At 43.0% G+C, this 24,880-nt stretch overlaps 1 protein-coding gene across 1 annotated transcript in view; it reads left to right on the top strand.

Annotated features, from left to right (window-relative positions):
* Positions 1-24,471, top strand: part of TRPC5 (transient receptor potential cation channel subfamily C member 5) — a 151,409-nt gene extending 126,938 nt beyond the window's left edge. Inside the window, exons 7-10 of the mRNA XM_055338618.1 lie at positions 19,624-19,827; positions 20,057-20,098; positions 21,135-21,224; positions 23,779-24,471. Coding sequence (XP_055194593.1) covers positions 19,624-19,827; positions 20,057-20,098; positions 21,135-21,224; positions 23,779-24,471 — 1,029 coding nt within the window. The remainder of the gene's footprint in view (positions 1-19,623; positions 19,828-20,056; positions 20,099-21,134; positions 21,225-23,778) is intronic.
* Positions 24,472-24,880: the final 409 nt, after the last annotated feature.

Below are 24,880 nucleotides of genomic sequence, written 5' to 3'. Positions count from 1 at the left end.
ACCAACTGCTAAACACTGGTATGGCACCTAGTTGTGAAGACTGAAATTGAAATATCTCCATACCAGTTGGTAAATAGCTGCCACTCCAGCTGTTCCCTCTGGGATGCCCATGGATGACTTCACAATCCAGCAGGTGAAAGTTGATGCCTGGAATAGCAGGTATTTTCCATGCCTCTGTTCCAGTGTTGTCTCTGGCATACACTCTGATGGGTCAGTTTCTTAAACAGTCTGAATGTCATAGTCATCGTGGCAGGCAGAACACTAAAATGCTCTCCTAAGATTTCCTGCCTTAATCGTCAGGACCGTGAAGATGATGAGATGGCACAATTGTGATTATATTGCATACATGGCAGGAGAGTTTTACATATGTAATTAAGGTCACTAATCAGGGAGATTATCCAGATAGGCCTAATCTAATCATGTCAGTCCTTTAAAAGTAGAATTTTCTCCAGCTGGTAACAAAAGAAGACGTCAGAGATTCAAAGCATGAGGTGGATTTGCTGTGCCATTGCTTGATGACGGAGGGAAGCATGTGGTAAGAAATTCAGGTGGTCTCTAGGAAATGAGCACAGCCCCCAGCTGACAGCCTGTAAGGAAGTGGGGACCTCAGTCCTACAACCACGAGGAAATGAATTCCATCAACAACATAAATGAACTTGGAAGCATATTCTTCTCCAGATCCTCTAGATAAGAGCTAAGCCACACCGACACTCTGATTTCAGCCTCAGGAAGGCCACTGTGAGTGGAGTGGAGTACACAAATCAGAGAGAAGTAGGAGATGATGTCAGAAAGGTAATGAGGGTCAATAAGAGGTTGTGTCAGGCCCGAGAGACCTTTGTAAAGACTTTGGTCTCTACTCTGAGTGAAATTGGGAGCCATGCGAGGGTTTTGGAGGTACATGATCTGACTTGCACTTTAATAAGAATATGCTGATTGAGGGGCACCTGGGTATCTGCCTTTGGCTCAGGTCCTGATCCCAGGGTTCTGGGTCGAGTCCCATGTCGGGCTCCTTGCTCAACAGGGAGCCTGCTTCTTCCTCTCCTTCTGTCCCTCTCCCTGTTCGTGCTCTCTCTGTCTCAAATAAAGAAATAAAATCTTTTTTAAAAAAAGAGTATGCTGATTGAGAAAAGACAGAAGTGTTGCACCAGCCAAGACCAGTTATGAGATCATTGCATTAACCAAAAATAAGAACCGATCGTGGCTTAGAATAGTGTGGTCATGATGGGCACGATGAGAAATGGTCAGATTCTAGGTATATTTCAAAGCTACATTCAATTCTTATGGATCAGATGTGGAGTACGAGCAAAAGAGAGGAGTCCAGGATGACACCAAGACTCTGGGCCTGAGTAACTGGCAGGGTGGAGTGTTCCCTTACTGAGAGGCAGAAGGGTGGTAAAGGAGGAGGCTTAACATGGAGGACAGAGATCCAGAATTAAGTTTTAGACATACGGAGTTGGAAATGCCTGTTAGACATCTGAATAGAGATGTCAGGTAGGCAGTGGTCTACAGGTCTAGCAGAGAGGTCCAAGCTGCAGACAGAGATTTGGGAGTCACTAGCATGTGCATGGTATTGAAAGCCATGGGATTCAGTGAGATCACTAAGGGAGTGAGTATGGATACAAAAGAGAAGAGGTCCAAAAGTGAGGCATTCTAATGCATAGAGGTTGGAAAGACAGGACAGATCGCCCAAGGAGATTAAGAACAACCAGAGAGGTAGGAGAAAAATAAGGATAGTGTACTATATTATAATACTGTATTATCCCCAGGATACGGATAACATCATATGCTAAAGAGTGGTAGATCCGGGATTTGAAATGAGGTAGTCTGACCCCAGCATTCTTGAACTGCTACCCTATCACACAGACCTTGAGACCAGGAAGCACCTGGACTGCACTTTCACTGCTAAGTCCCCAGCACACCTTTTCTCCTTCCCTAGCTACATCACAATTCTGAACCACCAATCTCCTTGACCTACCAGTTCCAATGACTAAAGGTTCCATTAGCATAGGAACCTCAAACACTTTATCAACACACCTGTATCCCTCTCTTACCTCTCAAGAATGGCTTCATCAGGAAACAAGAAAACATAAACCTTGCCAGCTTTCAGTCCCGTAAAGCAATCTGAACTATGGAAGCTATAATAAGTCTAAGGAAGAGTAGAGCCTCTTTCCAGGTGAAGGAGCTCAACCTATATAAATGTTATGATATTGGAGCAGAGCCATTTCAAATTTTAATAACTGTCTCTTTCCTTTGGGATACCCTCAAGCAATCTAGATATTAATTTTTCTCATTGTAGCTTGTGCTTTTCCCTACTGCCAAACCATTCCCTGGAATCCCATCTGGGATTACAACATCTCACTAACAAGAAAGCAAACATTCAGAACCACAGAGGACATTTTAATAGTGCCCCCACTTTGGGTAACATGGGACCTATGCAAACCTGCTAGTAATCCCCTATCAGTGAACAACCTACATTTCCTGGTAGGTTCTGAGAAATACACGAGGGCTTGGTGCTGTAAGTGATATGAAGGTAAAGACACAGTTAATGGGTTTAGGGGGCTTAAAGTCTAGTTCAGAGGGAGAAGTCAGACATGAGTAAAATAGCAATAGTATTATCACAATAGATAATAACAGTGATTATAGAGAGAATGGGCATAGAAGTCAGACTGCCTGGATTTGAGATCTGGACTGCCATTTAGTGTGCTTTGGGGCAACTTGACCTCTTTCTGCCTCATATGACTTCTCTGTACAATAAGGATGATAATTAGGCTTTTTATCTGCTGACTCTCTGATCCATCCTCTGTCCATTTCCTACTCTGCTCTGTATCAAGGGAACTATATTCCCCACCATCTGCCGCCCTTTGGCTTCTGGGTAGGTTTGACCAACCCAAAGATAAGAAGAAAGAAGGAGCTCATATATTTCTTCTGCACCCCAAGCCCCCTTTTTGTGGTACTTCCAAGCAGCAGCTGTATTTCCCATGGGACTCACCTCCAGCTACCACAGGCATCCCAAGCCTCCTTGGCCCTAATTTTTGCAAGGCATCCCCATCTTGGCTCTAGGTCCCACCAGATAGCCACAGTCTCTGGGCCCTGGTAACACCACTCACCACCTCCCAGTTGTCCCTCGAACTCTAGGGAGAAGAGCAGCTTCCTGTTGTTGCTGAATTGACAACTCTCTGAGTTGTCTCACTGTCCCGTTTGGCTCCTTAGCTTTTCCATCATTGACATCCTAATCCCTGTTTGAAATTTTCTGCTTAAAAGACCTAGAGAGATTTCCATTTGTCTGGCTATACCCCATCTCTTGGTACCTCTCTGATTAAATTATTGGTGGGGTTGATTTAGGACAGGCAGACAGGGCTGAGACCTGAAGGTCAAATCAGAATAAACAGAAAAGTGGGGATAGCTTTCAGATCTCATTTCTGGGAGGGAAGTAGTATGCCAATAAGGATCGGTCTGGTGTTGATCGAAGGCAATCAGGGTGTAGGAGCTGGCCTCATTCTTTTCTGACTTCTATTCTTTGATATCCCATGAAAGTATCCTCAAATGGGAATAATGTCCTCCCTGCACCAACAGGGAGTATGCCCCAGCAATGAGAAAGAAGCACGTAGGCAAATCATATCTCTAGGAGCTGGATGACAAAGTTCAGAGCCTGGAGCACCTGGGTGGCTCAGTGATTGAGCATCTGCCTTTGACTCAGGGCGTGATCCAGGGTCCTGGGATGGAGTCTCACATCAAGCTCCCCCCAGGGAGCCTGCTTCTCCCTCTGCCCAAATCTCTGCCTCTCTCTGTGTGTGTCTCTCATGAATAAATAAATACAATCTTAAAAAAAACCCCAAAGTTCAGAGCCCACCTTTAGAATAATAATTTTAAAAGATGGGGGTCTGCTCTTGTGGCCTTTTCATATCTCCATTCTGAGCCTTCATACTGCTGTCTCCATTGCTTAGCATAGTACCCTGGGCTAACTGCCTTGCCTGACTAATAAGCATGCAATGAATATCTAACATAAACAGTCTTTATTAATGTTATAAACAGGCACTCATCTGTTTCCAATTTATTATCATCATAACTGCTATCAATGATAACTACCATTTATTGAGCATTTATTATATTCCAGACACTATACAAAGCACTCTTCCTACATATTTTCTCATTAAATTTTTACAACTTTATGAGGCAGGTACTATTATAAATTCAATTTTATAGGTGAGGAAACTGAGGCACAGAGCTCAAAGTGACTTTTCCAAGGGCACACTCTTAATAATGGCACTGGCAGGTGTGTGTAACCCAAAGTAGTCATCTTTCCTGCCTGCATACCAACCCCTGCAAGACTCAAATGAACACACCCTACCCCCTCACTTCCCCTCCCCTCCCCCAACATTGGAATCCCTCAGCGTTTTCTTTCCACTTGGTTTACTGACGGTCTCCTGACTTCTAGCCAGAGGGATATCCTCTAAGGGTCTTTTCCTTGGTTCTAGAGACTACGGGCCTTCCATTTACCTCAGCTGAGATTCTCTGCCCCCCACCCCTAACACACACACACACACACACACACACACACAGTGGCTCTTTTTCTCCTTCATTGTGCCTGTGAGCACTTCAAACTTCCAGTTTCTTCTCAGCTCTGCCCTGAATACTGCCAGCCTCCTCAATGAACAATCACACAATCCACCTGAGATAATCACACCCACAGAGGGTAAAAAGTTCAATGCTGGCAAGCTCACTGGTTTGACAAGAATTCCTCATTCAACTTACACATCCTGCCTTAGGACTTCTCATGCTGTCCTTCCCAGAGGGCTCTTGCAGGCCAAAAGCCTCTCTTGAAAGTATATTCCCACAAGCAAGTGGACTACCTATCCACCCTCCAGGTTCAGGGAAGTTTCCAGAGAGGAGCATATCCTCTGCTAACACTGCAGGGGGAGCCAAAGGCAGACTTTTCAGACCTCTGCCTCTTGCTTGGGCCAGGCCTGCCCCCTGCTGGTCTAACACAGAACTGGATTTCTCGAGCCCTTGGCATCAAGGCCCATTCATGGTTTTGTCAGCCAGCGGTCCTGAGAGCCGCAGCTGCTGAGGATGAGAGCTCTCCACCTCAAAATGCTGAGGGCGTCCTTTGGCAGGTCTCTGTTGAGCGGCAGTCTGTGCTTCCAACAGCAGCAGCAGCCTCTAATGCCTGCTGTGACCTGGTAATGATTTTGGTCACTGACAAAGATGCAAGGGGGACCGGAAGAAGACAATGAAGGGAAATGGCTTTCCTTCCCCCGCCCCACCCCGTCTCGCTGGGCCAAAAGGCAATCAACGGGGCAGATGGCTGCACTGCTCCTCTGCATCCCAGATTCTCCTGTCCTGGATGTTCATCAAGAACATCACTAGTTGTCATGGTGACTCTATCCCGAGTGACTCAAACAAAACAAGACCAAGTATGCAAGTGACAGGAAGAGCTTAATGCCCAAAGCATCCCTCTGTTTACCTGCTGGGTGGTGGCGTTTACTACTTCACCCATTCATTTGACAATAAATATCCATTGGATGAGATATGATAAATCAAGAGATAAATGAAGGATAAATTAAATAGACGAATACACTTAACAAATATTTATTGAGAGACTGCAACATACTACACTATGTTCCTGTCACTGGGGATACAATAGGTGGCAGATGAATAGGACAGACCCCTGCTCTCACGGGGTCTACACTCATGGAGCATTTTTACATGTCACAATTTGCATTTCATTTTTTACTTGAAGACTGCCCTTAACCTTTTCAGGGTCATGGACTGCTTTGATCATCTGTTGATCATGGACAGGAAAAATGCACAGATGAGCATACATGATCCAACTTGGCAGAAAAATCTCAGAGGGTTCACAAACATCCTCCCACTCCTCCAGAAATCCCTCACCTTAAGACCTGTCCTCAGCATGCGAATCTGTTTTAAGCTGTTAGGAGGCCACTGTCTCAGGGTAAATGAGTCCGGTCCCTTCCTGAGATCAGGTGTGCATACGGGGCCAAGCAAGTGAGAAAGACCATGAGGGAATTGTACCTTCCCCAGAGGACTGGGGAGGAGACAATAACAAGGAAAAGGGATTAGAGGCACAGAAGAACAATTCACCATCATCATGACTTTGCACAGGATCAGGTCTGTGGCAACAGTCACCAAGCCAAAGGTGCCTTCAGCCACTCTATAAAATCACAACTATCAATGGACAATCTGTGTTCATAAAAATGACTGTGTTTGTATTTCATTTTTAAAAGAGATTTTACTGATTTGTTTGGGGGAGAGAGGGAGAGGGAGCACAAGCAGGGAGAGCAGCAGGGAGAGGGAGAAGCAGGCTCCCCGCTGAGCAGGGAGCCTGACACAGTGTGTGATCCCAGGACCCTGGGATCATGACCCAAGCCAAAGGCAGGTGCCCTGCCACCCAGGTGCCCTGTGTTTGTATTTCAAATTATTTCAGATCTGAGACTCGGGAAGAACCGTTCCTCGTGGAAGACCTGGCCTCCCTCTGGACTGGTCTCTGAATGTCCTTTTCATAGGCTACAAATCATATTTGTGGACAAGTCAAATGCCCACGGTCCAAAAGTCATTGTTGGGCCATGGAGTTCTTTGTGGCTTCTACTGGTTCCCATTATTATTGTTCTGGGCACCAGGGGTCAGTTGACTGGAAAGTGAAGTGGTGCAAATGATCTTTGATTTCTGAGCAGCTGAGGTTTAGAAACGAAATGTGAGCTCTGATCAAGCCCCAAGTCTGGCTTCAGCTACTTCTCCCTCTGCTTCTTCCTACGCCACTCATACTCTCTCTTAAATAAATAAATAACATCTTAAAAAAAAGAAGAAATGTGGCCTAGAGAGTTAAAAGTAAAGTCCTGCTAAGTGAGGCCAATCGGGAGAGACAAGTAGATTTTCCCATGCCCACGGGATCAGGCCCATCTCTCTCTTCGGCCCAGGCTCAGAAATGGCAGGCCCTGACTGGCTTGGTCTTGGTTATTTCTGAAAACTTCAGGGGGAGCTCTGAAAACCACAGCTTGCACCACCATCTGATTGCTTCTGTCCTCTGAAAGGAAAAGGTCCTCATCCTCTCCACATGAAAGATACAGGCAGGCAGAACAATCTGTGTCTCCTTGGCTGAAGGGCTCACTTTACATTTCTGGAGACCCCCAGAAATGGTGACAGACAGTTCAGTGAGCTTCAGGATCACCACATCTGCTGTGAATGGTGCCACCAGAATTGTGCAGTGTACGACCTACACGGCTGAATGCCAGAGCCCTGCAAAAGGTCTCTTCTGAAGCACAAAAAGCTGAAGGAAACAAGTGGAAAGGAAACCTGGGTTGGCAGAGGCCTGGCCAAGTATGTAGTGGGATCTGTTTTCAAAATCTTGGAGCCTGAGCAGCACGCTCTGTCTCTGTACTTTTCGCAGGTACCTTTCTGACACACAGGAATAAACCTGCTGCTTATTATGAAGTCCCACCCTGTGCAATTCCCAAAGAGACAGTACAATGTAGCACCTTAGTGGTTAAGAGCTTGGGTCCTGGGGCGCCTGGGTGGCTCAGTGGGTTAAGCGGCTGCCTTCAGCTCAGGTCATGATCCCAGGGTCCTAGGATCGAGCCACACATGGTTGGGCTCCCCTCTTGGCAGGGAGTCTGCTTCTCCCTCCCCACCCCGCCCATCGCTTGTGCTCTCTCTCTCTCTCTCTTTTTTAAAGATTTTATTTTTTTTTATTCATGAGACACACACACACACACACAGAGGCAGAGACACAGGCAGAGGGAGAAGAAGGCTCCATGGGAGCCCGATGTGGGACTCGATCCCGGGGCTCCAGGATCATGTCTTGAGCTGAAGGCAGGCGCTAAACCATTGAGCCACCCAGGGACTCTCTCTCTCTCTCTCTCTCTCTCTCTCTCTCTCTCTCTCAAATAAATAAATAAATAAATAAATAAATAAATAAATAAATAAATAAAATCTTAAACAAGAGCTTGGGTCCTAGCATCAACCCAACCCAGGCTGGAATTGTGCTCTGCCAGTTTCTAGCTGTATGTTCCTAGACATGTTTCTTCACATTGGTGAGCCTTATTTATAAGTAAATAGTAAAACAATCTACCTCAGTAGGCTGTGGTAAAGACCAAATAAGATGATATGCTTGAAAAATATTACCGATGGTCCCTTCACTGATATATCTGCCTTTGGCCTCCGATGAATTCTTTGTACAAAAAATCTGTTGTAGGGTACATGGGTGGCTCGGTCGGTTTAAGTGGCCGACTCTTGGTTTTAGCTCAGGTCACGATCTCAGGGTCATGAGATCGAGCCCCAGATCAGGCTCCATGCTAGGCATAGTGTCTGCTTGAGATTCTTTCCCTCTCCCTCTGCCCCTCCCACTGCTCACTCTCTCTCTCACTCTTTAAAAGAAAGAATCTGTTGTCCACCCAATCTGTGCTAGTCTCTAGGGCTGCAATAGCAAATAAGACAAAAGTCTCTAACCTCAATGGGCTCTCCTTCTAATGAGGAGCCTAAAAATAAGTAACTAGGGAGAAGTCCATTAAAGTGAGTTGTGATTATGGGTGCAAGAGAACACAGCAGAGTGCTGTGAGGTAGAATACGGAAGAAGCCTACTCTAAATTGGTTATTCAAGGCAAGTCTCTCCGAGGAGGTGAGATTTGAGCTGAGAATGGACAAATGAGAATAAGCCAGCTCTATTTCCCTGACTAGTAAAAAATACAATTAAAACATAAACAGAAAAAAATTTTCCCCAAATCCCTCCTCTTTTACCCTGATCATTATATCTTGAGTCATTCTATGGAGACTCTTGGAGAAGTAAAGCCTTGAATTGCCAATTTAATTGGGGATGTGAAAGGGGGCCTAAGGAGCCCCCTGGGTACTGGTGAGCCCAAACCCAAGGCTCAGGAAGGCTATCAGGAGAGTAAGGAGCAGGGAATGAGGACACAAGAAGGTCAGGTTACTCAGAGCTTCAGATGGGGATTGGGTGTGGCAGGATGTTACAGATGTTTCCAGACATTATCCGACTGAATCTTGTCTGAGCATGATCCCCATAGATAGTAAGTGAAAAAAGTAAGTGGCAGATCTGAGTGGAGGCAAGGTCAGAGGACGCAGTTTCTAGATCTGCTTTGCCACTAACTATATGCGTGACCCTCAAGAAGTAATTTCTCCCTCCAGACCCCATTCACCACATACAACATCACAAGAAGTGTACTGCCAACTACACAGGGTGGGTCTGAGAATCAAAAGAGAAAATGTCAAAGTGCCTGGAAAAGTGTAAAGCTCTAGACAAATGAGGTCTGGCTGTCTGATGTCTTTTTCCCAGGAGCAAGCTAAAGGTGAAACACTTGGCATTATATTTTCTGGCCCATCGTGTTTGAAACTGGCAAGAAAGCACTTACATAGAGAAGACAGTGGCTCTAGAAAGTGCTAAGAGGGTCCCCATGCCATGAGGGCCAGCACACCTTGTCAGGATATCGGGGGTCCAGGATGTTGGCTCCATCAACTGAGCCCAGTAGGACCTGAGAGTCCAATTAGAACTTATTTGCTTTGAGGACCACCTGAGATTTCATGAGAACAATTTTTGCAGTGATAAACTGGAGGCCTAGAGGAAGTAACATAGCTTGTTTCCAAGTCTCAACTATGACCTACATATTTCATGTATTACCCAGAGGCTTGTACAGTGCTGTTCCTCAGGCAAAATTTACCTATGCTGGGGCACCTGGGTGGCTTAGTCAGCTGAGCATCTGCCTCGTGATCTCAGCCCAGGTCTTGATCTCATAGTTGTGAGTTCGGGCCCAGCATGGATCCTACTTAAAAAACAACAACAACAAACTCACCTAGGCTGTGTGCTACTCCACTGAGGCCCACCTCTCTTACATAACAACTGAGAGGGGTAGCTGTCTACTGGAAGAGAACCACATTTTTAATCTCCAGCATCCAGTTATGCTGAGTGCCCCTCTTGTTTCTTCCCCTCCCCCACCCTCACCCCACCCTTGGGTAGGACAGGGAGGAAGAAGAGGAAGATCACTGAAACAGGCAAGATGACAACAGAGGTTGTCTGACAAGAGAGTAAGGGACTGCAATCCCAACTGGTTGATTTCACAAGAATTTAGGAACTTAAAGCTGCCCAAATGTCATTGTGAACCTCAGATAGCAGATGATTTATTTGAAAGCAGCAGAGTGGGTCAGAGGTGGATCACCGAGGAGGGATTTCCAGTGATACAGTGCTCTCACTAACTTGTTTGCCACTTTTCCTGCCATGTCCCTTGGAATCAGAGAGAGAAACATAACAGTCTATTGTTTGGGACTCTGTACTGTTTTTACAAGTGTGCTTCTGTTCCATTTACTAAATGGAAGCTAAATAAAACCCAGTGATGCTTGTGAGGACCTCAAAGGACCATTTTAGAAGGTGGAAAGTAGATCCTTCTGCAGTCTCAGGGACCTAGTGCACCGAATCAATTTACAGCTGTTGTTGTTGTTGTTTTTCCTGCCATTTTCATTGTCCTCAGTTAAAATATTTAAATATATTTAAATATTTAAAATATTTTAAATTATTTTACAAATTTTAAATTTTTAGATTTATGTGGAATCTTAAAAAATAAAACTCAAAGGGAAGCCCAGGTGGCTCAGCAGTTTAGCACCTGCCTTCAGCCCAGGGCGTGATCCTGGAGTCCTGGGATGGAGTCCCACATTGGGCTCCCTGCATGGAGCCTGCTTCTCCCTCTGCCTGTGTCTCTGCCTCTCTCTCTCTCTCTCTCTCTCTCTCTCTCTCTCTCTCTCTGTGTCTCTCATGAATAAATAAATAAAATCTTTAAAAATAAAAAAATAATAAAACTCAAAAAAAACTCATAGAAAAAGAGATCAGATTTGTGGTCACTGGAGGGAAAATTGGAGGAAGGTGGTCAAAAGGCATCCACTTCCAGTTCTAAGATAAATAAATACTGGGAATGTAATGTCCAATATGACAACTATAGTTAACACTACTAGTATATATTGGTATATATACCAATATATGTTTGTATATATATATACATATATACATATATAGACATACACATATATATAAACACACATATACGGTATATATTGAAAATTGGTAAAACTAGATAGTACTAGTTCTTACCATAAGGAAAAAATATTTTGTGTATCTGTATGAGGATGTTAATTAAACTTATTGTGGTAAATATACATAGGTCAAATCATTGTGTTGTATGCCTTAAACTTATATGGTAATATATGCCAATTCATATGTCAATAAAACCAAAAGAAAAAAATAATAATTCTGCAATGTTAAACATTATCAGCCCCACCCCAACCCCACCCCACCAAAATGAAAACTCAGAGAGTACCAAGCCTCAAGGACCATCAGATATCCTCCCGGGCACCTTTCAGCTCGTTGGCTGTATTGTGCACACATTAAGAAAGGCTAGGGAGCTGCCTTTGCCTCTCCTTCCTGCACACTGTACTCCTTCCATAGTAGCCTGATAAGCCAGCTTTGTTCATGTTGCTGGGTGGCCTCATGACATTATCTTTGGGGGTGTACAACTATATTTCCCACTGTCCCATCTAGAGAGGGATGAAAGCTGGGCTGGGGTGGAGGGGTTATCCATGGAAAGATAGGGATAGACAGGGAGGAGGCAAAGCTGCTGGTCTGCTGCTTTGGACTGCTGAATACACCTGAACTAGCAGGTAGAATCGCAGGATTAATGTTTCCAAAAGTGTGGTCAACAAACACCTGCATCGATATCAGCCAAAGAGGCTTATTAAACAATATAGATTTTCAGACCTCCCATCCCCACAGCATCATCAGTGTTTGTGGGTCTGAAGTGGGGTCCAGGAATCTGCATTTTGGCAAGCCCCCCCAGCCATGCTAATATTCACTGAAACTTGAGAACCACTGATGTTGACAAATCCCAAGAAGTTCAATTAACTTCAATAGCTACGCTCAACCGCTCTATGCTGCCTCACTTTTCATAGTGTTACCTCTTTCTGGAAAGTTCTCCCCCAACCCCCACCTCTGCGTGCTGAAGTTGTTCTAGGGCTGGAAGCTGGGTAACCAGTAAAACAGTGACACAACCAAGCCCCCAAACGGTCAGAGCAACCACTTAGCAACATAATCATGGACAGGGATACGCAGGTGTTTCATGCCTGGGGAGGGGGTGTGGGAAGACAAAATGGCCGCCCACTAGACAACTGCATATGTTCCGTAGGGAGAAGGACCTGTTTGTAAACACCCAGTGAAGGGGCTCTTGCAGTCTGAGAAGGGCTAATTGGACTATTGAGGAGGTGTCAGAACTACGGTGCAAAGGCTGTAAAGTTGATACACCAGCATCACCAGCATCAGAGTCACTCTCAGCAGGCTCCAGAGTGATGGGAACAGGACATTCTAACCACCTGGCCACCTTGGGGAAGAGAGGAGGACTGCTGATCCCTTAGTGACAGGGAACCGGCCTCCCTTTAGACCACTGCACATGCGTACATGCGTAATAAACTGGAGGTGAGGGCACTGGAAGAGAATGGCGGTACTCTTTTTTTTTAAGATTTTATTTATTCATGAGAGACACACACACACAGAGAGAGAGAGAGAGAGAGAGAGAGAGAGAGGCAGAGGGAGAAGCAGGCTTCATGCAGAGAGCCTGATGCGGGACTCGATCCCGGGGCCCCAGGATCATGCCCTGAGCCAAAGGCAGACGCTCAACCGCTGAGCCACCCAGGTGTCCCAAGAATGGCGATACTCACTGAGGGGACTTGCTCTACCTTAGGGCTTCCAAGAGAGCTGGACTGCTTCCATATTCTGAAGATTCCTGTATATTTTTTAACTGAATTCAAACAAAAATGGAGAAAACTATGATATATTTTAAATGCTTACATCATTTCAAAATGGCATTTTTAGCTTTGAGGCAAAACCACAATGCAACGTATAACATTGGGCAAGGTCCAGAAATCTGTATTTTTAACAAATACCCCATATGCACACCAACCTTTGAGAAGTGTGCCCTGAATTCTAACGGAGAAGGAAGTGCTCCAAGGGAGGTAGGCTTCCCTTGAAATGCCAGGGAAGTGAATTCTCTCGCCTCAGTTTGGAGTGTGTGTACCCACAGCAATTTGTGTTGCTTTCCCCTTATAGGGAAACAGAATGGGTCCTTTGCCCAGATGAAGTTAGCAGCTACTCGTTAATGTGAAAAATGCCAAAATATCCCCTTACTCAAAATCACCCTCCCACCAGCCTGCGATTAGGCCCAAGATTTCTTGAGAGTAGCTTTTCTCCTTAACGGTTATTATTAGCTCTGCTTTGCTATGTCTATGCCTGCCACTCTCCCTTAGCATTATGTTATAAAGCTTTCCAATTTGCTACAGCAAGATGGTTGCTGGCAGGAGATCTAAGAGAGTGCACAAAAATTTGTCAAAAGCTGGTAAGAAATGGGCCGTGTGGTTTGATTGCAAGGAAAATAACCTTGAGCTTGGATTTGTTGAGAAATGTGAAATTGAACAGACGTGTTCATTTGACCTAGCTGTGGCCATGTGTTCAGAATCTGAGCCAGTCAGCAACATGTGAGGGTATGTTCTACAGTCACACTGGGATAGTGAATGGAGATAATGTAAAATAGAGGCCTGGTCTGCTCTACAGAACCTGACTATCTCAAAGGCAATGCACGGAACACACGACATAGAACACATATGTAAATCTATGTGTTATGAAGAGCAACTTATGGTAGCACCAAAGTCCTGAATATTTTGGAAAGTGTGGAAGAGGAAAACCACAGTCTCTGGTTGTATAAGTGTATCTTACACAAAAGAACCCTTTTGGTAGGGTTCTAACAGCGGCTGATCGTGGAGGATGTAATAGTTGAGCAGAAAGGGTAGGGCAGAGAGTATGAGAACCCAACACTGAAAATAAGCAAATAAATAGTGTCTTATTTGTCCATCACGAAAGGTGAAAAGCTAGCCTCATGCAGTTGTATAAAAACCTTTTGGGCATCATACATTCAAGGAAGTTGTAGACAAATACAACTACAAAAGCCACATCTATCATCTTGCAATTCAAATTAGCGCCTTGAAATTGACAGATTGAAAATAAGACAGATTTCTACATGCCAAATCATCTTTTTGACCAGTTGTTCACTGCTACAGTCCTAATACCTAGTGTCTATATATATTGATGAATGAGTGAATGTATGAGTAAATACTTACTAATCACTTTACAGCTCACACTGTTTAATCCTGCCAGGTGGTCTGTTATTTCCAGATCTTCAGGACTCAGGTGTTAATTCTGTATACTAATCATATTTTGTGTGATACTCCTGCCACCACTACTGTGCAGTCATCTCTCTAAACCCAGCACCTAGCAGAGTACCTGTAATGTAGTAGTTCGTTGCTCAACATAGGAATCAAAAAATGGAGGCTAAGTGGACCATGAATTGATAGATGATAAATGAATGGAAAAGGACTATTTTTTTTTTTTTGGAAAAGGACTATTAAGAGAGCAATTTGGGGATGCCTGGGTGGCTCAGCAGTTGAGCGTCTGCCTTTTGCCTAAGCCGTGATCCCAGAGTCCCAGAATCAAGTCCGGCATCGGGCTCCCTGCATGGAGCCTGCTTCTCCCTCTGCCTGTGTCTCTGCCTCTCTCTCTGTGTCTCAAATAAATAAATAAATAAATAAATAAATAAATAAATAAGAGTAATTTGCAATAACTTCTCTGCTAAATTAGTACATAGTAATTCCCAACCTGAGCTCACCTGAGCCTTAGGGGCATGGAATGGTAGTAATGGGGGTACTTGAGCTGATTGCAAAATGCTTAGCCGAAATCATATCTTCTACCTGAATGGGATAGGGACAATAAGGGACACCAGAAAGACTCCTGAGCTCAAAAAGATATCTATGGTTTATAACTTGGCCCACCATACAACTCTATTTTTTGGGATTAAATACATTTTTCCCCTCAGAATTTTAGACTACTTTAAAAAAAAGTTAAAAAAAATAAAAATTAAAAAAAAATTTTTTAAAAAGGTAGTAACTTCCTAGAGTTTAAAACACAAAAACCTTAACTCACACAGGAATTAAGAAAAAGAAAAGAGCATTTCCAGATACCAGGTTATCTAGGCAAGTTTGAAAATGTGACTCAGTTCATCTTAAGAAATACTTATTGAATAGTCACTTCATTTCAGGAACTACAGAAACATCCGTGGATGAAAGATGGGCTATTTGTGGCCATCAAAGGGTAAAACGAAAAATTCAAGGTTTGTTTCTGGTGTTATGGGCTCAGAAATACAGTTGAAAGAACCTCGGTCCTCCCCTGCATGCCAGTTTGCCTACAGCACCATTGTCTCTCAAGGCAAGATGTCAAGGCAGTGATAGTTACTATACCGATAATTGTGCACATATATGTGCATGTGTGTACAATTTATATACTGAAACTGTCTTAGTTCTGGGTCTCATCAGGGGCAATTCAAGTGTTTTTCAAGCATACTCTCTAATGAATTTGGAGGGAAAAATATATATCCTTTTATACGTTTTCAGGTTGACATCTAGATATGTCATAAGTTTAAACCATTGCAAGTGATATAATTTCTGAAATGTGGTAAATATTGACATTTGAAATAAAACTACCTGATCACTCATTTAAATGTATCCAATGGACTCTGAATACCATAGTGATTTGTGACTCATAAACATGTATTTAAAAATTAAATGGCTAAAATCTTTAAGGGCACAAAGTTTACATCATTCCTTTCCTTCTTAAATTCTTATTTCTATTCATATCCCCACAGGATTTTATCCTGATGTTGTACAATTTTTGCTTTAAGTATTTTATTACTTTGTTCACCCTATAATAGTTCTTCATAACAAAAATATAAATTAAATTTTAATTTTTTATTTCTTGTGGCCAGAAGGTAATAAACGTTAAAACATTTCCTTTGACTTTAGTTATGCTTCCACAGCTAGCAGTACAAAACAGCTCAAAAATACACAAAAACAATACAAATTTTGGTAAATAACTAAGACATAAAAATACATTTTTATTGGAAATGAATTTCTTAAATATGTGAATAGGGTTTTTCATTTCGCACCTTATTCACATATTTAATAAATTCATTTCCAATAAATTCAGTTATTATAGCCATAGAATATTAAGTAATATTCAGGAACACAATTCAGCATCAACTATATTTTTCTATTTTTATAAAAGTAAGTGCTAAGAAACCTTTTCATATTAATAAGTTCATCTGAATGGACAGTTTTATTATGCCATTGTCATTCAGTTTTTTTGAACTCTGAGTTACATGCCAAAAAGCCACGTAACGATTTTTCATGAAATAATATTTTAATAATCTATCATCTGACAGCTTGGTTAGGTTCGCTTTATATTTTATCAACAGCAAAGAATTATAAACCACACGACTTAGAAAAAGATTTGTTACTCAAAATTATAGTCATTCATTTTCTCAATTTCTGGAAAGTAATACTGTGGTAAGAAGCCTCTGAGATGGCCCCCACTGATCTCCAGTTTCTGGCATGTGAACCCTTATACAATCTTTTCCCCTTGACTATGAGCTAGGGACTCAATTCTAACAAATAGAATATGGCAGAAGTGATGTCACTTCAGAGATTAGGTTACATGAAGACCATGGCTCTTCTCATTCACTACCACTGAATGAAGCCTGCTGCCATGTTATGAGCTGTCCTATGGAGAAGCCCATGTGGCAAGGAACTGAGGAAGGTCTTCAGCCAATAGCCAGCAAGAGACTAAGATCCTCAGACCAAATGATAAATTTCACTTCACTGAAATTAATAGATTGCGCTATGAAAGACACCACTGAATGTATGAAAAGACAAGATGCAGATGGGCAAAAAACATTTGCAAGTCACATTCCTGACAAAGAGCTTGTATCCAGAATATAAGCATACCTCATTTTATTGTGCTTTGCAGATACGGTGTTGTTTTTTTTTTTACAAATTGAAGATCTGCGGCAACCTGCATCAAGCAAGTCCATTGGCACCATTTTTCCAACAGCATTTGCTCACTTTTTGTCTCTGTCTCACATGTTGGTAATTCTTGGAATGTTTCAAACATATTCATTATTATTATATTTGTTATGGTGATCTATGTTCAGTCTATGACTTGCTGAAAGCTCAGGTTACCATTTTTTAGCAATAAAGTACTTTCAATTGGGGAGCCTGGGTGGCTTGGTCAGTTAAGCATACGACTCTTGGTTTCGGCTCAGGTCATGATCTCAGTATCCTGGGATCAAGCCCCACATGAGGCTCCATGCTCAACGGAGAGTCTGCGTAAGAATTTTTTCTCTCTCCTTCTCCCTCTGCCCCTCGCCCTACATACTCTCTCTCCTTCTAAAATAAATAAATCTTTAAAGTACTTTCTAATTAAAGCATGCACATTGTTTTTTGAATATGATGCTATTGCACACTTAACAGATGACAGCATAGTATGAACATAATTTTTATATGCACTACAAAACGAAAAAATTCATTTGACTTGCTTTATTTATTGTGAGATTTGTTTTATTGTGATGGTCTGGAAGTGAGACTGCTATATCTCTGAGGTACGCCTGTATAGTAAAAAAAAACTATCAAAATACACTTGCAAGAAAACAACCCAATAAAAATGTGTTTTGAACAGAATGGGTTCTGGGCAAAGGATCTGCATAGACACTTCACCACAGAGGATATATAGATATTGGGCATATGAAAAGATGATCAACATTATTAGCTAGTTGGGAAATACATCTTAAAATAATGAGCGCCAACTACTTATCTTTTAGAATGGCTAAACTTTAAAACCATGACAAATGGCACTTGGTGATGTAGGGAAGTGCCAAATCACTATATCGTGAATCTGAAACTATTATAATCCTTTCTGTTAACAGAATGGAACTAAAAACTTGCTAAAAAATAAAAATAAAAACCTGGTAAGTGCTAAGGAAGTTACAGGGCAATCAGTGGGAATTTGAAAAACTGCACAGTGACTCAGGAAGACAGTTTGGCAGTTCATTATAAAGTTAAACGTACAATTACCATGTGATTGCAATACCACCCTAGCTAATTAAGCTAGAGAGGTTAAACTTAGGTTCAACAAAAAACTTGTACATTCAAAAAAAAAAAACTTGTACATTCAGAGCAGCTTTAGTCACAATTGCAAAAACTAGAAACAACCCAAATGTTCTTCAAGAAGTGAATGAACAAACTTCATCCATATAACGGAAAATCACTCAGCACTAAAATGGGAGGTAGATGAATCTCAAAGCCAGTTTCAAAAAGGTTACCTATGGGGGTGCCAGGGTGGCTCAGTTAGTGAAGCGTCTGCCTTTGGCTCAGGTAATGATACTGGAGTCCTGAGATCGAGTCCCGCATTGGGCTCTCTGCTCAGCGGAAAGGCAACTTCTTCCTTTCCTGCCTGCCATTCCTCCTGCTTGTTCCCTCTCTTTCTCTCTCTCTCTCTCTGTCAAATGAATAGATAAAATCTTTTTTTAAAAAGGTTATTTACTGTATGATTCCATTTATCTAGTATCTTGGAAGAGGCAAACTAAAGCATTGGGGATTGGAGCAGTGGTTGCCAGGGGCTAGGAGTTGGGGAGAGATTGATTACAGAGGGGCAACACAAGGGAATTTGGGGAAGGTGGTGGGATTGTTGTGTATCCTGACTGTGGTGGTTACAGCAGTCCATCCAGATCTCAAAACTCCTAAAAAGGTGTGTGTGTGTGTGTCTGTGTGTCTGTGTGTATCTTGATTATGATGGTGGTTACACAGGTATATACACTTGTCAAAACTCATAGAACACCTCCAATGGGTCCATTTTACTCTACGGAAATCATACCTCGATGACGCGAAATTAGAACAAAATAAAAGCCTCACGATGCCTGGGTGGCTTGTTATTTGAGCGTCCAACTCTCGGTTTTGGCTCAGGTCGTGATTTCATGGGTCCTGGGATGGAGGCCCCATCAGGCTCCATGATCCACTGGGAGTCGGCTTAGGGGGTCCTTTCCCTCTCACCACCCGCACACTCTCTCTGTCTCTATGAAATAAAAAAAAATAAATCTTAAAAAAAAAAAAGCCTGCCCAAACCGATTCCACTCCTTAAAAATAACCACTGTTGACAGTTTGGTATGTACCTGTCTAGAACATGTAAGCATGTAATATAAAGGGTTCTTCAGTTGCATAAATGCCATAATTGTACACAATAGATGTTTTATGCTGCTTTTTGCACTTCCAGGTCTTGGAGCTCTTAGATATATGGATAAGCGCATATATACATATAAATGTTCCAGATATAAAAATGGTAATAGACCTACTATATTTGCAATAGCTATATTGCAAGCCATTTTGTGGACAGAACATCATTTACTTAAAGAGTCTCCCACTGTTGGATATTTAGGTCGTTGCCAGTTGTTTTGCTATGACAAGCTATGGTGCTACAGTGAATGACCCTATGCACGCACCTTTTTGCAAGTATAATGATAAGCTAAATCTCTAAAAGTAGGATTACCGGGTCCTGGGATATGTATAATTTGAATTTTCAAACCAACTGACAGATTGCCCTCTATAGAAGCAAGATGAACTTTTAGAACAAGTCATGTGTGCATTTTGCAAGTTTCCCATTCCAAATTCTTGAACATCTCTCTTTCACAGGATCATGCCGATATTGAGTGGAAGTTTGCAAGGACGAAGCTCTGGATGAGTTACTTTGATGAAGGCGGCACCTTGCCACCTCCTTTCAACATCATCCCCAGTCCCAAGTCATTTCTATACCTTGGTAACTGGTTCAACAATACCTTCTGCCCCAAAAGAGATCCTGATGGTAGACGGAGAAGGCACAACTTGAGAAGCTTCACAGTAAGGCTTTTTAAAATTACATTTCTTTTTTAAACAAAACTGTTTTCTATCTCCCCTATCCCTACTCCACCCTTCCAGACAGTCCCTATATTAAACAGCATAAAATCACTCCAATCACAGGAGTTTAGCTCCTGTGTTATTCTCTAGTCCTAATATTTAGAAATATATTCCAGTGGATGAGTTGCTGGGAGACCACTGATGGGAGCTTTCTGTCCTTTTTTAATTACAGGAACGCCACGCTGACAGCCTGATACAGAATCAACATTATCAGGTAAAGCTCAACCCAGAGACTAAACAAAAACAGTTCTTGGTCAGTTGGTGTGACCTTGGACAAGTCATTTAACCTCACTGAGCCTCGGTTTCTTCATCTGTGAAATGGGGGTGATAAAACACAACTCACGGGGTTGTTGAGACAATCAAGTGGTGAGCATGTATAAATGATTGTGTGTGCATGTGCATGTGTGTGCATGTGTTCTGGGTCATTAAGTGTTATCTATCATCATTGTCGTTACTAATACAAAGCAGAGTGACCACGTGCGTGCCATTCCCAGGAAGCTAAGTAAAAAAGAGACCATCCCAGGGTGCCTGGGTGGCTCAGTTGGTTGGGCTTCCGACTCTTGATTTTGGCTTAGGTCATGATTTCAGGGTCGTGGGATCGAGCCCCGTGCTGCATTCTGCACTCAGGACAAGCTTGCTTGGGATTCTCTCTCTCCCTCTCTCTCTCTGCCCCTCCCCTCACTCTCTCTCTCTCTCAAATAGTCTTTTTAAAAAAGACTACTTTACATCCCTATAAAGGAGAAGTGTACATTGACCTTAAGAAAATTGGATTATGCGATTAGTAAACATTGAAATCGGCAAACTTTGTGACACCAAAGAATGATTTTATCAATTCTACAAGAGCAAAGAATAATTCTCATCTTACTAGGAATGTTAAAGTTTAATCCAGTCTGAAAGGAAGGGTATTGAACATGACCATCCAAGGATTATTCCACTCTCATTATTCTATAAATGTGAATCTGTGTTTCCCTTCTGTGTGGGCAGAAATGTTCCTTTTTTGGGTGAATTTGATCTTGCATGGCCCACTCTGCCACCACATTTAGACACATAGTAATTCTTCGTGTAGCCGATGGATTTTTGCAGAAAATGACTGTAGCCGATGGATTTTTGCAGAAAATGACTGGATCCTAGGAGGATTTCCTATTGCAAAGGCAGTCTGAGCATGTTCTATTTCTTGCGTATGTTTCTTATTTTACTGAGAGCCTGAGAAGAAAACTTAATGCCTCTGTTGTTTTTTTTTTAATTTCCAGGAAGTTATCAGGAATTTAGTCAAAAGATATGTGGCCGCTATGATAAGAAATTCCAAAACAAATGAGGGACTAACAGAAGAAAATTTTAAGGTAATCAAATCATGAAGTAGTTTCTCATTTCACATTTCCTAAGCATTATTTAATCTTCACAGCATTGGAGGTTTCTGGTGATCATTTCAACTGCCTATAATACAGCAAAAACGGCTACGGTTTTTATGTTCTCTTAGAATGATCTGTCATTGGGGTGCCTGGGTAGCTCAGATGGTTAAGCATCCAACTCTTGATTTCAGCTCAGCCCCTGATCTCAGAGTCATGAGATCGAGTTCTGAGTCAGGCTCTTAGCACAGTCTTCTTGTCCCTCTCCCTCTCCTTCCCTCACTCCCACTCACATACTCTCTTGTTCTTTCTCTCAAAAAAAATGGTCTGTTATCCAGTCAATGGAGAGATTTCATCAATGTCTATCACTACAATCAGCTTTAAGAATAAAAGAAATTTGCCTTATGCATCCTTTTAATATTGTGGGTGTCTCCCAGTGTGAGAATTGAGGGCTTTAAGTGTTGTGGCAAGGATGTGCAGTAAGGGGCAACAGAGCAAAAGGAAGATGCCTGCAAATGTAAAGACATTCTTTACTTCAGAGATGAAGACCAACTAATCCAATATTAAATCTAAGATTTAATAAACTCTACCACAAAACATCAAAATTCTCATAATACTAGCATTAGCCTAAAACAATGGTTCTCAATCAGGGGCAATTGTGTTCCCTAGGGCGCATCTGGCAATGTCTGGGGACATTTTTGGTTGTCACACTGGATGTGTATGCTAGTGGCACCTAGGGGGTGGAGACCAAGATTGCTACTAAACATCTTACAAAGCACAGGACAGCCTCCCACAACCAAGATGACCCAGCTCAACATGTCAAGTGATTAAGAAACTCTATCTTAGAACACATGTATACTTTCTAAGGAACAAAAAAAGGCCATTATCCAGGGTGCCTGGGTGGCACAGTTGGTTGAGCCTGACTCTTGGTTTCAGCTCAGGTGGTGATCTCAGGGTTGTGGGATCGATCCCCATGTCAAGGCTCTGCATTCAGCACAGAGTCTGCTTGGGTTTCTCTATCTCTTTCCCTCTGCCCCTCCCCCACCAGACTCTCTCTCCCTCTCTTTCTCTCTCTCTAATAAATAAATCTTCTTAGAAGGCCTATTATACTAATCCATAGATAGAACTCATCTATTGAGGGCTTGCTATGTTCCAAGCATTCCACCAGATCCTGGGATATCTAGATATCACCAGCCCCCACTCTTCAGAGTGACACACAGATGGTAACAATAGAAGGACTGAGTATTCTGACAGGATAAACACACAGTGCTGTGGAGACAGAGAGGAGGGACACTCGACTGGGATTTGGAGAGTTGGGGCAGCTTCTCAGAAGAAGCCGCATTTAAGCTGAGGCTTAAAGGAGGAGCCAGATAAAGGAGAGTTGTGGAGAAGAATGTTCTAGACAGAGAGAATAGCACAGGCAAAGGCCCCAAGGCAAGAGATAATATGTCCAGGCAGGTGGACAGTAGAGAGTCCGGAGATAGAGTAGGAAGAGCTGACACAAGGCCTTGAAAAACCTTGTAGTCCTTGGAATAGCATTTCTTTTTTTGTTTAAGATTTTATTTATTCATGAGAGATACAGAGAGAGAGGCAGAGACACAGGCAGAGGGAGAAGCAGGGTCCATGCAGGGAGCCTGACATGGGACTTGTTCCTGGGTCTCCAGGATTACTCCCTGGGCCAAAGGCAGGTGCCAAACAGCTGAGCCACCCAGGCATCCCCTTGGAATAGCATTTCTACTTTTACCCAAGGTCAGTGACAAGTTACTCAAGAGTTTTAAAAGCAGGGGAGCAATATGATCCAACTTAAGCTTTTAAAAGTTGTATTTTGGGGATCCCTGAGTGGCTCAGCGGTTTAGCCCCTGCCTTTGGCCCAGGGCGCGATCCTGGAGTCCCGGGATCGAGTCCCACAAGGGGCTCCCGGCATGGAGCCTGCTTCTCCCTCTGCCTGTGTCTCTGCCTCTCTCTCTGTCTCTATGTCTATCATGAATAAATAAAATCTTTAAAAAAATAAAAATAAATAAAAGTTGTATTTTAAAGGAGGATTCTAGCCTCTAGGCAGCCAGTTAGAGATAGAAGACATTTCCTGGGGACTTGAGTGGCCAGGAGCCCCACCCCCTAAGCCCGCCCCAGTCTTCAAAGAGGAGTCTCTAACCTGACACGTTCCAGTTCCCTACTTTTATTCCTTAGGGTCCTAAAAGCGGTTTTCCTCTTCCCTAGTTTTTCTATATGCAGATATGCCTAGGAGAGCTAGTTCCTTAATTGCTAGTTAGCGCTCTCACAGGGACAAGTCCGTTAGTGTCCTCATGATAAGGGCCAACTGAAATCAACTTTACCAATTATACAGTTTTTCCAATGGCCAGCCCTGCCCACAGAATTCTTAATCTGCTTTTCATGTGCTGGAATAATGCAAGATTTTCCTGGTAGTCTGTGTACTTTGTAATTTGCACTAGGCAAAACTGGGAGCCTTCCAAAGGACACCCAATGAGCAAGCCTATTTTGAACTCAAGACCAAGCTTCTTAACGTAAGGTGTCTTCTCTCCTGCCCTAGGAATTAAAGCAGGACATCTCCAGCTTTCGATATGAAGTACTTGACCTCTTAGGAAATAGGAAACACTCAAGGAGAAGCTTTTCCATGAGCAGCACCGAACTCTCTCAGAGGGACGATACCAATGATGGCAGTGGTGGGGCACGGGCCAAATCCAAGAGTGTCTCTTTCAACTTAGGCTGCAAAAAAAAGGCCTGCCACGGGCCACCTCTCATCAGAACTGTGCCAAGAGCCAGTGGCACCCAAGGGAAGTCAAAATCTGAGTCATCGAGCAAACGCTCCTTCATGGGTCCTTCTCTCAAGAAACTCGGTCTCCTGTTTTCCAAGTTCAATGGTCATATGTCCGAACCAAGTTCAGAGCCAATGTACACCATTTCGGATGGCATTGCTCAACAGCACTACATGTGGCAAGACATCAGATATTCTCAGATGGAGAAAGGGAAAGCAGGGGCCTGTTCTCAGAGTGAAATGAACCTCAGTGAGGTAGAATTAGGTGAAGCCCGGGGTGCTGTTCCGAGCAGTGAATGCCCTCTAGCCTGTTCCAGCTCTCTTCACTGTGCATCCAGCATCTGCTCCTCAAATTCCAAACTTTTAGACTCCTCAGAGGACGTGTTCGAAACTTGGGGAGAGGCCTGCGACCTGCTCATGCACAAATGGGGTGATGGACAGGAAGAACAAGTAACAACTCGACTCTAAGTCAAGCCGTCCCCTCCCCTTCCCCTCCTCCCCTCCCCCTGCCCTGCCCCCCCCCCCCCCCGCCCCGCTCTGGAACTCAAGAAAATTTGTAATTTCCCTGCTCTCAGAGGTGACATAGAATCTGATTCCCTCATTGCCCAACCCCCTCCCCAGAAAGGAGAGTGAAACTCCTCTATTATTTTCTTTTATAGCCACATTTTCCTTTTTTTTTTTTGTTCTTGTCAGTGTGATTCTTAGTGTTATTGCTATTATTTGCCTTTTTATGCCTCTTAACATGAAGTCCGTTTCACAACCAACTGCAGGGGTGCTTACCCCGAATCAGCAGAGGTGCAGTCGGGTGCTTTACCCTTTGGCTTTGCTTTTCTTACCCTTGCTTCTTTGAAGCTCTAGGTGCCACTTTGCTACCGTT

This window comes from Nyctereutes procyonoides, unplaced genomic scaffold (assembly GCF_905146905.1).
Source record: "Nyctereutes procyonoides isolate TBG_1078 unplaced genomic scaffold, NYPRO_anot_genome, whole genome shotgun sequence".
NCBI lineage: Eukaryota > Metazoa > Chordata > Mammalia > Carnivora > Canidae > Nyctereutes > Nyctereutes procyonoides.
Note: the sequence above shows the minus strand (reverse complement) of the source record. Positions and strands in the feature narration are given on the sequence as shown.